This window comes from Monodon monoceros, unplaced genomic scaffold, assembly GCF_005190385.1.
Source record: "Monodon monoceros isolate NGI ecotype Baffin Bay Population unplaced genomic scaffold, NGI_Narwhal_1 Super_Scaffold_15, whole genome shotgun sequence".
NCBI classification, from domain to species: domain Eukaryota; kingdom Metazoa; phylum Chordata; class Mammalia; order Artiodactyla; family Monodontidae; genus Monodon; species Monodon monoceros.
In genome coordinates, this window is record NW_021703771.1 from 68,850,515 (window position 1) to 68,865,332 (window position 14,818).

At 41.9% G+C, this 14,818-nt stretch overlaps 1 protein-coding gene and 1 pseudogene across 12 annotated transcripts in view; one reads left to right on the top strand and one right to left on the bottom strand.

Moving 5' to 3' along the window:
- Positions 1 to 10,839, top strand: part of UTRN (utrophin) — a 505,655-nt gene extending 494,816 nt beyond the window's left edge. For 6 of the 12 annotated variants that reach the window (XM_029224149.1, XM_029224152.1, XM_029224147.1 and 3 more), the window contains 2 exons: positions 6,226 to 6,248; positions 8,596 to 10,828. In XM_029224149.1, coding sequence (XP_029079982.1) covers positions 6,226 to 6,248; positions 8,596 to 8,604 — 32 coding nt within the window. In that variant the 3' untranslated portion in view covers positions 8,605 to 10,828. Of the gene's footprint in view, positions 1 to 6,225; positions 6,249 to 8,595 lie in introns of all 12 variants that reach the window. The other 6 variants (XM_029224157.1, XM_029224158.1, XM_029224156.1 and 3 more) reach the window with 3 other exon arrangements.
- A 224-nt stretch (positions 10,840 to 11,063) lies between these two features.
- On the bottom strand, positions 11,064 to 11,639 carry LOC114896121 (annotated as a pseudogene).
- Between the last annotated feature and the right edge of the window lie 3,179 nt (positions 11,640 to 14,818).

Consider the following 14,818-nt stretch of genomic DNA (forward strand, 5'->3'; position numbering starts at 1 on the left):
TTTTTTTTTTTTTTTTTTTTTTTTTTTTTTTTTTTTGCGATACGCGGGCCTCTCACTGTTGTGGAGCACGGGCTCCGGACGCACAGGCTCAGCAGCCATGGCTCACGGGCCCAGCCGCTCCGCGGCATGTGGGATCTTCCCAGACTGGGGCACGAACCCGTGTCCCCTGCATTGGCAGGTGGACTCTCAACCACAGCACCACCAGGGAAGCCCCTAATTTCGTTCTTTTACATGTAACTGTCCAGTTTCCCAGCACAACTTATTGAAGAGGCTGTCTTTTCTCCATTGTATATTCTTGCCTCCTTTGTCAAAGATAAGGTGACCATATGTGCATGGGTTTACCTCTGGGCTTTCTATCCTGTTCCATTGATCTATATTTCTGTTTTTGTGCCAGTACCATATTGTCTTGATTACTGTAGCTTTGTAGTATAGTCTGAAGTCCGGGATCCTGATTCCTCCAACTCCGTTTTTCTTTCTCAAGATTGCTTTGGCTATTCAGGATCTTTTGCGTTTCCATACAAATTGTAAAATTTTTCATTCTAGTTCTGTAAAAAATGCCTTTGGTAATTTGATAGGGATTGCATTGAATCTGTAGATTGCTTTGGGTAGCATAGTCATTTTCACAATGTTGATTCTTCCAATCCAAGGACATGTTATATCTCTCCATCTGTTTGTGTCATCTTTAATTTCTTTCATCAGTGTCTCATAGTCTTCTGCATACAGGTCTTTTGTCTCCTTAGGAAGCTTTACTCCTAGGTATTTTATTCTTTTTGTTGCTATGGTAAGTGGGATTGCTTCCTCAATTTCTCTTTCAGTTTCATTTATTTCTGATCTGATCTTTATGGTTCTGCTAACCTTGGAGGTTCCTTTGTTTTTCTTTCTCTAATTGCTTTAGGTACAAGGTTAGGTTGTTTATTTGAGATGTTTCTTGTTTCTTGAGGTAGGATTGTATGGCAGTAAACTTCCCTCTTAGAACTGTTTTTGCTGCATCCCATAGGTTTTGGGTCGTCGTGTTTTCACTGTCATTTGTTTCTAGGTATTTTTTGATTTTGTCTTTGATATCTTCAGTGATCTCTTGGTCATTTAGTAGCATATTGTTTAGCCTCCATGTGTTTGTATTTTTTACATTTTTTTCCTGTAATTGATATCTAGTCTCATAGCATTGTGGTTGGAAAAGATACTTGATATGATTTCAGTTTTCTTAAACTTACCGAGGCTTGATTTGTGACCCAAGATATGATCTATACTGGAGAATGTTCCATGAGCACTTGAGAAGAAAGTGTATTCTGTTATTTTTGGATGGAATGTTCTATAAATATCAATTAAGTCTGTCTGGTCTAATGTGTCTTTTAAAGCTTGTGTTTCCTTATTTATTTTCTTTTTGGATGATCTGTGCATTGGTGAAAGTGGGGTGTAAAAGCCCCCTACTATGATTGTGTTACCATTGATTTCCCCTTTTATAGCTGTTAGCATTTGTCTTATATATTGAGGTGCTCCTATGTTGGGTGCATAAATAATTACAATTGTTATATCTTCTTCTTGGATTGATCCCTTGATCATTATGTAGTGTCATTCTTTGTCTCTTCTAATAGTCTTTATTTTAAAGTCTATTTTTTCTGATAGGAGTATTGCTAATCCAGCTTTCTTTTGATTTCCATTTGCATGGAGTATCTTTTTCCATCCCCTCACTTTGTGTCTGTATATGTCCCTAGGTCTGATGTGGGTCTCTTGTAGACAGCATATGTATGGGTTTTGTCTTTGTATCCCTTCAGCCAGTCTGTGTCTTTTGGTTGGAGCATTTAATCCATTTACTTTTAAGGTAATTAACCATATGTACATTCCTATTACCATTTTCTTAATTGTTTTGGGTTTGTTATTGTAGGTCTTTTCCTTCTCTTGTGTTTCCTGCCTAGAGAAGTTCCTTTAGCATTTGTTGTAAAGCTGGTTTGGTGGTGCTGAATTCTCTTACCTTTTGCTTGTCTGTAAAGGTTTTAATTTCTCTGTCAAATCTAGATGAGATCCTTACTGGGTAGAGTAATTTTGGTTGTAGGTTTTTCCCTTTCATCACTTTAAATATGTCCTGCCAGTCCCTTCTGGCTTGCAGAGTTTCTGCTGAAAGATCAGCTGTTAACCTTATGGGGATTCCTTTGTATGTTATTTGTTGTTTTTCCCTTGCTTCTTTTAATATTTTTTCTTTGTATTTAATTTTTGATAGTTTGATTAATATGTGTCTTGGAGTGTTTCTACTTGGATTTATCCTGTAAATAATGTATGGGACTCTCTGTGCTTCCTGGACTTGATTAACTATTTCCTTTCCCATGTTAGGGAAGTTTTCAACTATAATCTCTTCACATATTTTCTCAGACTCTTCTTTTTCTCTTCTTCTTCTGGGACCCCTATAATTTGAATGTTGATGAATTTAATGCTGTCCCAGAGGTCTCTGAGCGTGTCCTCAATTCTTTTCATTCTTTTTTCTTTATTCTGCTCTGTGGTGGTCATTTCCACTATTTTATATTCCAGGTCACTTATCTGTTCTTCTGCCTCAGTTATTCTGCTATTGATTCCTTCTAGAATATTTTTAATTTCATTTATTGTGTTGTTCATCGTTTGTTTGCTCTTTAGTTCTTCTAGGTCCTTGTTAAACATTTCTTGTATTTTCTCCATTCTGTTTCCGAGACTTTGAAACATCTTTACTATCATTACTCTGGATTCTTTTTCAGGTAGATTGTCTATTTCCTCTTAATTTGTTTGGTCTGGTGGGTTTTTACCTTGCTCTTTCATCTGCTGCATATTTCTCTGTCTTCTCATTTTGTTTAACTTACTGTGTTTGGGGTCTCCTTTTTGCAGGCTGCAGGTTCGTAGTTCCTGGGTTTTTTTGGTGTCTGCCCCCAGTGGGTGCAGTTGTTTCAGTGGCTTGTGTAGGCCTCCTGGTGTCAGGGACTGGTGCCTGTATTCTGGTAGGTGGGGCTGTATCTTGTCCTTCTGGTGGGCAGGGCCGTGTCTGGTGGTGTGTTTTGGAGTGTCTGCGAACTTAGTATGACTTTAGGCAGCCTCTCTGCTAATGGGTGGGGTTGTGTTCCTGTCTTGCTAATCATTTGGCATGGGGTGTGCTGCACTGGAGCATGCTGGCCGTTAGGTGGAGCTGGGTTGAGACGAAGATCTCTGGGAGATCTCTTAAGTGCGGCTGGGAGGTTTCTGGTAGTCCAGTGTCCTGGGGCCCTCCCATCTCGGAGGCTCAGGCCTGAGACCCGGCCGGAGCACCAAGACCCTGTCAGCCACACGGCTCAGAAGAAAAGGAAGAGAGAAAAGCAAAAACAAAAACAAAAAAACCAACAGACAGAACCCCAGGACAAAAAGCAAACCTATACAGAGAAAATCACACAAAGAAGCATAGACATACACACTCACAAAAAGAGAAAAAGGAAAAAAGAAAAAAAAAAAAAAAATATATATATATATAAAAGGAAGAGAGCAACCAAACCAATAATCAACTCCACCAATGATAATAAGCAGTAAATACTAAACTAAGATAAACATCAAATCAGACACAGAAAACCAACCCCAAGTCTACAGTTGCTCCCAAAGTCCACCGCCTCAATTTTGGGAACATTTGTTGTCTCTTCAGGTATGCCACAGTGGCAGGGTCCATCAAGTTGACTGTGAGGATTTAATCCGCTGCTCCTGAGACTGCACAGAGAAATTTCCCTTTCTTTTCATGTTCCCGCAGCTCCTAGGGTTCAGCTTGGCTTTTGGCCCTGCCTCTGTGTGTAGACCGCCCTCAGGAGTCTGTTCCCCGCCCAGACAGGAGGGGGTTAAAGCAGCCCTGATTAGGGCTCTCTTCCATACTCAGGCCGGGGCGGGGGCGGGGGCGGGGGCTATGATAGTCATAATTGGAATGCAGGGCGAGCCTGCAGCCGCAGAGGCCAGTGTGACGTTGCAGCAGCCTGAGGCACACCATGTGTTTTTCCGGGGAAGTTGTCCTTGGATCACAGGACCCTGGCAGTGGCGGGCTGCACAGGCTCCCGGGAGGGGAGGTGTGGATAGTGACCTGTGCTTGCACACAGGATTCTTGGTGGCAGCGGCAGCAGCATTAGCCGTTCATGCCCGTCTCTGTGTTCCGAGCTGATAGCCGTGGCTCGCACCCGTCTCTGGAGCTCACTTAGGCAGTGCTCTGCCTTCTGTGGGCACACTGGGAAGGAATCCCCTCTCCTCACACACCCCGAAACGAAGGTCTCTTGCCTCTTCGGCAGCTCCAGACTTTTCCCCGGACTCCCTCCCGGCTGGCTGTGGCTCCCTAGCCCCCTTCAAGCTGTGTTCACACAGCCAACCCCAGTCCTCTCCCGGGGATCCGACCTCCAAAGCCCGAGCCTCAGCTCCCAGCCCCCGCCCACCCCGGCGGGTGAGCAGACAAGCCTCTCGGGCTGGTGAGTGCTGGTTGGCACCGATCCTCTGTGCGGGAATCTCTCCGATTTGCCCTCCGCACCCCTGTTGCTGTGCTCTCCTCCATGGCTCCGAAGCTTCCCCCGAGCCCACCCCGTTCTCTGCCAGTGAAGGGGCTTCCTAATGTGTTGAAACTTTTCCTCCTTCACAGCTCCCTCCCAGCGGTGCAGGTCCTGTCCCTATTCTTTTGTCTTTGTTTTATCTCTTCTCTTTTGCCCTACCCAGGTGCGTGGAGAGTAGGGCAAAAGAAAAAAGCCTTTTGGGAAGTCAGAGGTCTTCTGCCAGCATTCAGTAGGTGTTCTCTAGGAGCCGTTCCACATGTAGATGTATTTCTGATGTATTTGTGTGGAGGAAGGTGATCTCCACGTCTTACTCCTCTGCCATCTTGAAGGTCTCCTTCTGCCTATATTTATTAAGCTTGACTGACGTTCATCAAAATCTCAAGACCTACTACAATGCAATGTTTTCCTGATTTCTTTAAAAAATATACTTGTATGATTTTTTTCAGTATGATTTATAAGACTATAGGGTTAAAATGTTGATTTGGAGCAAAATGGATTTGATTTCTGTTTGGATTTGGGTATTCGTTACTTAGAAGAGACGCAGAACTCTGCCTATGGCGTACTTCATGCTAATGCAACTAAGCTTCCCCTCAGGATGGTGTGGTTCCCATACAGGTGTAGTTCCCATATGTGTAAGGAGATCCACTCTTTTTCTCCTGATATAATTTACATACCTGGTAGGACTAGGCTTTTTTAACCTGATCATTCCCCCCAGTACTGCTGGGGCTCACACTTTCCCTCCCGGCATCATAAGAAAGTTGCCCTTCTTGCGTTCTTTCTCACAAAGCACCCACTGTGTGGTCACAGATGTCTTTTTTTTCCCTCAGCAAAAATAAAAATGAGAGATGAAAGGAGTAACATGCTGTTTGATTAGGGACAGTTCTTATTTGACCCAGAAAAGATGTTACCATCACTGGGGGTGGAGCTCCCTCTGTCCCCCAGGGTTGAGTACCAGTCCAGTCATTTTGAGATGGCACCGTAAAAGGGAGAGATGAAAAAGCAGAGGCGTTAAAGAAGAGGCTTGCTAGTGCCTGCCCTCCCAGGTCCCACCAGATCAGCTACACTGTCCCATGGCCTCTGTAACCGAGAAGGAATTGAGCTGCTCAGATGCAAAGGCAAATTAGACACCATATTCTAAGTTCTCTGTTGCTCTTAACTGAGCGCATGGAAGGCACAAGTAGCCCCAGTTCCTAGAAGACTTCTGAGTGCTGAGGACTAGGCCAGACCTTTCCTGCAAACACATCGCCACCGTCTTCCTAGCCTTTGGGGTAAGGGTGGCGGAAACTAAAGATTCGGGCTCCTTCATTTCACCAATGACCTCTTGGTCAGAACCTGTACTATTCAGTAGAATGTACAGAATTTGCTCTGTTCTAATACATAAACTAAATATGTGGCATGATTTCAGCAGGAAATTTTAAGATTTCTTTTGCAAAACTAATTACTCACTGAATGCTTTAGTGTGTACTTATTTGAGAGAGCTGGCATATCTTTTGCATATTTGGGTGGAATTTTTGTATCTTACAGCACATGAGATATGAGAAGCTAACTAGGGAAACTAGCCCTGTTAAAGCATCTAGGCAAAAAAAAAAAATCCCAAACCTGTTCTTCTTTTCTTATTAACATCCACTTAACAGCTGGGAATGGTACAGTCCACACTTTTGCATGCCTGAAAGGGGGAACCACAGTACCAACTTCAGTTGATTACTTTTGTTTTCTCTTTCAGCAAATCTCCCCAGCAGGCCACAGGTAAGAGTTAATGGGTTGATTGGTTTAGGTGTTATAGATTATAACCTAGAGTAAGTGATTAGCTACCATCGATTTTAGTGCTACTTTATTCCCCATGTAAATAAGTAAACTTGCTTGACATGTTCGTTGATTGAATACAACAGTTTGTCAGTCCAGGGAGGGGGACCCCTCCCAAGCCAGTCCTTCCAAATGCCCAAAATGCCAAGTGCTTGACCTTTTGCATTCAAACAGCTTTTTAAAGGCCTCATGTGTACTATATAAAGTTACCCTGGATAGATTTGACTGACACCGTTCTCCCAGGTATCTACTTAAGGTAGCTATCACAGACTTAAAAGCAATGACTGGAGCGGTACACAAAGGTGGTTTTGTTACTTTGAGGGGAAAAGGTTTTGATTTTTCATTTAAAATTCTGCTGAGAACTGTTGGCAGCTATAGCCATGTGCCTGTCAGTATGTTCTTTACCAGGTGCTCTTAGAAACAAGGTGTCCCAAGACCACAGTAAATCTTTGGAGAACACTTTCTCTCATGAACTTGTTTATGAATCTTTTCGAAACAGTGAACCCTCTGATTGTGTTACCGCCTAAATGGCAAGAGGGGCTGAGAGCTTAAGGAGCAGCACAGGTGGTTCATCTTCAGTAACTGGAGGGACAACAAAGGCATATGAAGTAGATTACTGGGTGCGGTGTGAGAGCTCGTGAGAAGGAAGAACCTCATCCCGGAGAGTAAAAGCCTTCTGGCTTCTTCTGTTGTCTTAGTGAGTCAGAAGCAGGGGCTTCAGCAGAGGGTGCGGACGGCGAGGAAGCATCGGAGGTGTGAGGAGAGACTGGAGCGTGTGTAGTAGCTGCTTGGAGCTCAGGAGAGCACATGGATAGAGAAATAGACTGACTGCCAGGCAGCATTAATGGCCACCACTTTCTCGCTCATGAATTTAACCTGAGGCCTGTCTGCAGGGCTATGTGTGGCCCTTCAGCAACATTCAAGTTCATGAGCACAGTACCAGAGTAGGCCAAGTATTGCATTTAACCAAAGTTGAAGTTGTGGTTTGGCCAAGAGAGTACAGCAGTTCAAGGGAAGAGGCAAAGGGTTGACGATAATGATTGAACAAGCACCTGAGTTTGGTAGGAAGAGAAGTGAGGATGCGTTAGGTATGGGAGACCAAATATCAATGGGTTGTAGCACCAAAGGATGGGTGAAGTTGGGGTCCTAGTGGAAGTCAGCTGGAAAGGTACAGGTGGGTTGTCAGAAAGTGGGATGATTGAAATTGAAATGTTGGAGGGGACGCAGGTATTGGTGATGGTCCAGATTTGCAACTTTGAATGAGTGGCTGAGAAGGGTGAGGACGGATTCTCAGAGGAGAGGAGCTCAAGGAACTAAGAGGCCAGAATTTTGGAAGCATCATCTATGTGAGCACTGAAATCATGAACATTTAAAAATAGTGACAGTGAGCCATTTTTTCTTCAAGAGGTAAGGGGACGTGAACCAAGGGACCAGAAGATGACTGCATAGTGGGTGGTATAGTCTGATGACAGGAGAGTCAAAGCTGGGTATTTTTAGGGAGGAGAGGGAGAAAGTGCTGTGGAGAGCACAGTATGGACCTATCCAGTATCTGAGGAGTGTGAGGGATGAAAAACAGTCCTGGGTTGAAGCTGTGTCTTCAGGGCAGATCCAGATATCCATTAGAGCATGCAAGTGAAAGGTGCATTCAGAGAAGAATTTGAGGACATGGGTTTTAAGGATGATGGACCAAACTGTTTGACCTTCTCTTCGAAAGGTTGATGCCACTACCCTGAGTGTGGCCTGGATTTCTATCCTCCCTTGCCTATGTACATTGGCCCTGAGCCTTTAACTGGAACCACTGCACACCCTTGGACTGTAATTCCTGTCTTGAGTTCTTGTTGTCCGGACCCCAGCTGGGGACTGAGACCAGTTGGAATTGTCAAGGGTACCGCCTCTGCAGGAGACCTCCCACAGACCCTCAGGGAGAGACAGGGTGCTTACACCAGTCTAATTCACTGAACATTGGTACCTTCCTGCAAAAACAAAGACAAGTCTTCTCAATTTTCACTTGGTTTCCAGCCTGGGCAAAATAAAAGTCTTCCAGATTTCCCCTATATCAGCTGAGTGGATAAAAAAGCAGACTAAGTAACTTCAGGATGAGAGCAAAGGACCTCATCCCAGGAACAAAAGTCACATGGGAGTAAAGAGTCCCCATTGAACAAAGCAAACTAGGGCTTGTCTAGTTCTGAAAAAAAGCACTTTAATTTTTTTTTAAGAGTTGACAGAGCTCTGCTACTTGTAATGTTTTCTGTAAATGTTGTTCTGACAGTGCTGTTTTCCCTTCCCACAGGCAATGTGAAGTATTCATCTAGCCAACCAACATTTCTTAACTCACAGTATTGCCCTTTTCAGCAAATGCCAATTTCAAGTTCCATTTAATCGGAAGCTCCATGGCTCTTTGAATCATGCTGTTGAGCGCTGACTGTGTGTTCTACTGAAGGAGTAAAACACTGACTATCCAAAGAGAAAAGGATATTTTGTTTTTATAATAATCATATATTATTGTTTTCTTCTTCCCTTTCTATGCAACTGTAAATTAATGAACAGAGTGGTATTTGGAAGTGGTAATACACTTGTCACTGATTTGTATACTGTATACAGTATTGGGAAAGTGGGTGGGAGCTTTCTAATATGATACCTTCTTTTTAATAACCATAAAAATTGCATAAGAATTAGAAGACAATTTTACATTTTTACATTCCTTCATATTAACCTTGTACAATAACTTCATTTGTTTCTTTGACTCTTTTACCATTATGTTTTGGTTATTTATAATTCATCAGCCACATGACCAAATAGATTTTATTTGTTTCCATGATATGGCCAAATTAATAAGTTCATATATTTCAATCAAATATTATATGTTTATGGATTAGACTACAGCTCTGTGTATACTGTTTAACTTCATTTGACGTCGTACACTTATTTCTTTAGCGATCACTTGGATAACCACAATAAAAATCCTGTGGGCCTAAATGGCATTTCTATTGGGATTTTTTTTCCTGCATTTTATTTCCCTGCTCTGTATCAGTTGGTCTTGATTTCTTTATTTATTTCATGTTCCAATCTATATGACAGGATTATAATAATCTCAAAGATCATTTTACCAAAGGTTGCCCATTTAAGCATATTTTCATTTTGACGCAGCAACTAAACTTGGTCCAACTTTTCCTAGTTCCCAGGTCTTGGTTTTCATCATTCAGTTCACAGCAGACATTTACCTAATTGTGATACCAAAACACATGGCTGTCTTTGGTTCCCTTTGAAGAAAGTTTTACAGTTGTTTATGTATACTCAAACCCTCTATGACTCTTGAAGCCCCCGGTTATTTTCCTTATGAAAGCAGACACAAATTTAATGAATGCCTCATTTTAACCTTTTGAATGAATGAACAGCCATTTAATTACCCTTCATTTGATCAATACATTTGGGAACAATGTTCATCAAAAGCCTACATCACTGCTTCTATAGAAGAATGAAATTAATGCTTAGATGCTGGCACCCTGGCTTATACCTTTGAGTGCATTCAGTTGGGTATTTGGTTCGGCTTCCGATTTAACATGTATTTGATTCAGTTTAAACATGTTATGTGATTTACCAAATGTAGAGAAACCAAAAAAAGTGAAAATAGTGTTTTGATTCAAGCATATATGCTTTTAAAACATCGGGACATTTTAACTTTGAGTTCTCTTTAACTGGGATCTGGCCAGAAGGAGGCTTAAAGTTAGAAATTCCTACTCTTTTAGAATAGGTTGGGTGGGTTGGGGGGCAAGGGTGTCTATTTGCAGCAGAGATATTTTGAGAAGAAGAAAATTGTTTTATATAAGAGGAAAGCCATGACCACCTTTCTACCTCAGATCCGTCTTCATCCATCGTGTTGGAAATAGCTTTATGCTACTGCAGTGTGGAAAATCTAAACCTTTTATCAGACCACATCATACCCAGTAAAAGCACCTATTTAAAGAAAAAAAATTCCCTGAACTCTGAACTACAAGTTGTAGATTTGGTGTCTTCCTTGTCCTTACTTTGAAAAGTTACGTATTAATTTTTTTCTGCCTGTAATTGTGTGCAACATGTTCTCTATCTGCTATTAAGGAAAAGCTACATAAAACACTACATTGTAACCTTCTAAGGAATAATAAATATAAAGAAATATATTGCAGTAACAACAAGGGGAAATAAGTATGTAGTTCTTTTGAAATATGTGGTAAAGAACTAATCATAGACTATCATCTAATCTGGTTATATCTGTATTTTTCATCCTGAATAAAAGTAATTTTAACACAAGATGACTTTGATATTCTTCAGCGGTGTTCACTGGTAGACTCTGAACTTCGAATGTACATTTATGAAAATAAAATATAAAGAGAGCCTATATCCTGATAAATCTACATGTGTTCCTGAAGTTTCTCTCATACACACTAATACATTCTCTTACTCTCACTGTCTCTCTCTTTCTCTGTGTTCCTCTCTTGCCTCTTATATATATAATTCTCAATTTCCTTTACAGATAGAAGGCTTATTGATAGGGAATAAATAATGTTGGATGTTAAAAACATGTACATGAAACCTATTGAGCTTTTGTTTTTCTTTTTTTTGGGGGGTACCAAATTACTTTATTTGAAGGAATGGTACTAAGGAAAGAACTTGTAGATGTTTTGGTACAACTTATAGAAAAGGTAAAGGTAACCCAAACACACGTGCACTGCCTTGATGCAGGGAAGTCATCCCTGTGGCTACGGGAAGCCAGCCTAAGGCTTAGCTCTCATTATCACTGTTTCCCAGGGTGTGCTTGTCAAAGAGATACTCTGCCATGCCAGATTCGGGGGCCCCCATCTTGCGCAAGTTGGTTTACGTGGCCACCCAATTCTTTAGTGGATTTCACCTGCTCATTCAGGTAATGAGTCTCAATGAAGTTACACAAATAGGGGTCATTTTTGTCAATGGCCAGTTTGTGCACTTCCAGTAGTGACGGACTCACACTTTTTAACAAGTGTAGCACACATTCCATTGCATTCAGCCCATTCTCCCAGTCATCACGGTCTGGCTTCTTGATATCCTGAAGGAAGATTCGGCCACCCCGTTGGTTCTGCAGCTTCATCAGCATGTTCCCTCTCCTCACGAGATTGGGGAAGAAAGTATTTGGCAAAGTTCTTCAAAGCCACATCATCGCGGTCCAAATAGTGTGACACGGACAGGTGGACGCAGGAGGCGTAGAGCTCCAGGTCGATCTGGCGGCTGATGGCGGTCTCCGGGCCCTGGTGGTAGTGCTGGCGCACCTGGGAGAGGGACAAGGTCGTCATGGCGCGTGGCCGAGGAGAGGCGGCGGGGGCCTTGGGGCGGCCGGAGCGGCGGGTGAGCGCTGCTTCCGTCCCAGCACTGTTGAAGTAGGAAACCGCGGTGACTCTCCGCAAGGACTGTCTTGAGCTTTTGTTTTAATAGCTTAGGTGCTATTGGTATTTAGTTGGTTACCCTTCCAAATCCACTTTTAGCCTCATGCTCTTAAATAATGCACTTTTTGTATATGCACTGGATTTTACCACTCTGGTAGGAGATTTAGTGTATTTCGGAAGCTACCCCAGGGGAAATAGCATTGAGAATCATGTTACTTGATTCTAAAAGTCAAAGCTATCTGGGAAACAGAAAAAACCCCAAACATATAATTTGTTAAAGAAAATCGATCGGGCTTCCCTGGTGGTGCAGTGGTTAAGAATCGCCTGCCAATGCAGGGGACTTGGGTTCGAGCCCTGGTCCGGGAAGATCCCACATGCCGCGGAGCAACTAAACATGTGCGCTGCAACTATTAAACCTGTGCTCTAGAGCCCGTGAGCCACAACTACTGAGCTTGTGCGCCACGACTACTGAAGCCCGCGGGCCTAGAGCCCGCGCTGCACAGCAAAAGAAGCCACCGCAATGAGAAGCCCGTGCACCGCAACGAAGAGTAACCCCCTCTGGCCTCAACTTGAGAAGGACCCCCGCGCAGCAACGAAGGCCCAATGCAGCCAAAGTAAATAGAATTTTTTTAAAAATCCATCCATTTCAATAAACATACATTTAAAACATCCTGTCTACCTCAAAGTAATATCCACATTACGCATTCCTAAAGAACCTGTTGTTGGTTTCCAGCAACCTGTTGAGTAGTAGGTAGTTGAAAATGGAGCTGAGAACAAATGAAAAACTTTTGTTTTTATACTAAGCGTAAGCCTTCAGCTTGTTACTTCTATCATTGAGAATGTATATATATATATATATATATATATATATATATATATATATATATATTTAAAGAATGTAGTTTGCTTTTGGATATTCCCCCACCCCTCTGGACCGCCACCATTCAACTGTTTCAGTAGACCAACTTTTTCAGGGGCCTTTCTTAATTCACTCGTTGAGAATTTGTTGAAACCACTAATACCACACCACCTAACACTGTAAGTAGGCTCCCCACAGTTCATTGACATATGATACCAGCTTGTGTTTTTGTGAGGTTAATTAAGTAACAAGAGTGAGACTTTGATGGAGGCCAGGAGCCCATCACAATCACATTACATTCACTACCTGTGGTATTAGTTATTTATTGCCACTATAGTGTGACACAGCAGCCATAAAACCTCGTAATCATTTATGTAGCTCATGGGATGTGAGGTTCAGCTGATCTGGGCAGGACTCTTCTGATCCCAACTGGACTTGCTCACATGTCTGGAGTTGACCGGCTGTTGGGATGGCTAGACTCAGATGACTGGCACCTAGGCGGGGTTCTTTCATCCACTAGCAACCCAACTAACTGGGTGTGTTTTTGTGCAATGACAGACTTGTGGGACTGCAGATGGGCTTTGCTGAGAACTGGTGCATCATCACTTCTACTGAATTCTGTTGGTCAAAGCAAGTTATAAGGCTAGGAATGGGGAGTAGATTCCACCTCTTTTGTGAGACAGACTGCGGAGTCACAGGACAAAGGGTGTAGCTAAGGGGAGAAGCCGTCAGGTTTCACCTTATAAACTTAGAGAGAGGCAAAGCAGAGGACATGGGCCAGAATACTAACATGTCCATTTCCTTGGGCATGATGTCCACTGCCTCAATGGAATGGGAAGAAAGCAGCCTTTTTACGAGGCCTTCTTTTAAAACAAAGATCAAGAAGGTCAGCCCCTCCTCCCCAGGCTATCAATCCAATTTCAGAAGGAAACACAAGTAGGAAAACTTAATATGTCTTTGCCCCAAACCCTAGGAGAAGCAGAAGACCTCCTGATAGAAAAGGACTGGTACTAAAATTAGAAAAAAATTAGAAAAAATAAAACAATTATTAAAATAAAACAAAAATTAGAAAAAACAAAGAATAAAGAAAGAAAAAAGCATAGGTGAGAAATACAATAAAAGGGATATTATTATAAACTGCTCAGAAGTTTTGTTTAAATTGTTAGCTGGAAGAATACACAATACACAGGAGGTTCTTCACATTGACCAAATGAGTAGATACATGTGATATCATACCCTGGCAAGCATTTGTCTAGAAACACGCAATTTATTTGCACTTTGTTTAAACTTACCAACTTGGCACTAATCTTGCATTTTGAAGGCATTCCGGTTGGTGACATAGTTTTCATAATTTGGGAATATTTGCAGTGTATGCTTGGGTTCAGCTATTCCTTTACAGATAGCTTATTTTTTTGGTACTGTTTTGAATTTTGTACGTGAGTAATTAGAAAAAGTTAATTGACAATTTGCCCACATCTTGCTTTGTTGTCAGTCCAGAAACCACAAATGTTGAATTTGTAATTAAATGAGAAGAGGTCCCAGGCTGCCATGGGATGTAATTACAATTCGTTCCTGATAATACTTTCTTAAGAAACATTTTTTTGAAAGTATTAAAATACTGATTTTTAACTTTTTACTTCGAATCAATTTTTTTCTTTTAATTTAGATAAAGTAAAATAAAATGACATTATAAAACTGTTGAAAAGAATTTAGCCATTCTAGCATAAATCTGACCCCAGTGAGCCTTTCAAAATCTAGAATAGTCTTGTTCATTACACTCCACGAATCTCATGAGCCATGTTTACCCCTTAGCAAACTAAGGACAGCTATTTATGCTGCTTCGGATGTCTGCGAGGGCAGTTTCAAAAGCTCAGCCCTTCCCCACATAATCCTCATGTATCCTGTTCTCTCCCCACTCCCACCCCGACCATGCAGGTTAATATTGGTAATGATGTCCAATATAAGAGGCTGCTTAGTACAAAACAAAACGCATGCTGGGTGCTATGTCCCCAAAATGTCATTAATGAAATGATAAAATTTTTTAAAGTAAAGAGGAATCTTGTGATTAACTGGAGGATGTTAACCACACATCAAAATTCTGCCTTGACTTGAAATTTAGTGGCTATAACTGAATTGGAAACAAAATATCCAAGTGGCAGGCAAGGTATTGTTCAAGTTGCAGAAAACAGAGTTAATCTGTAATCTAATGGTTCAGCCCAATGATAAGCAAGAGGGTATGATAGTAGTAATGGGAGCTGGAA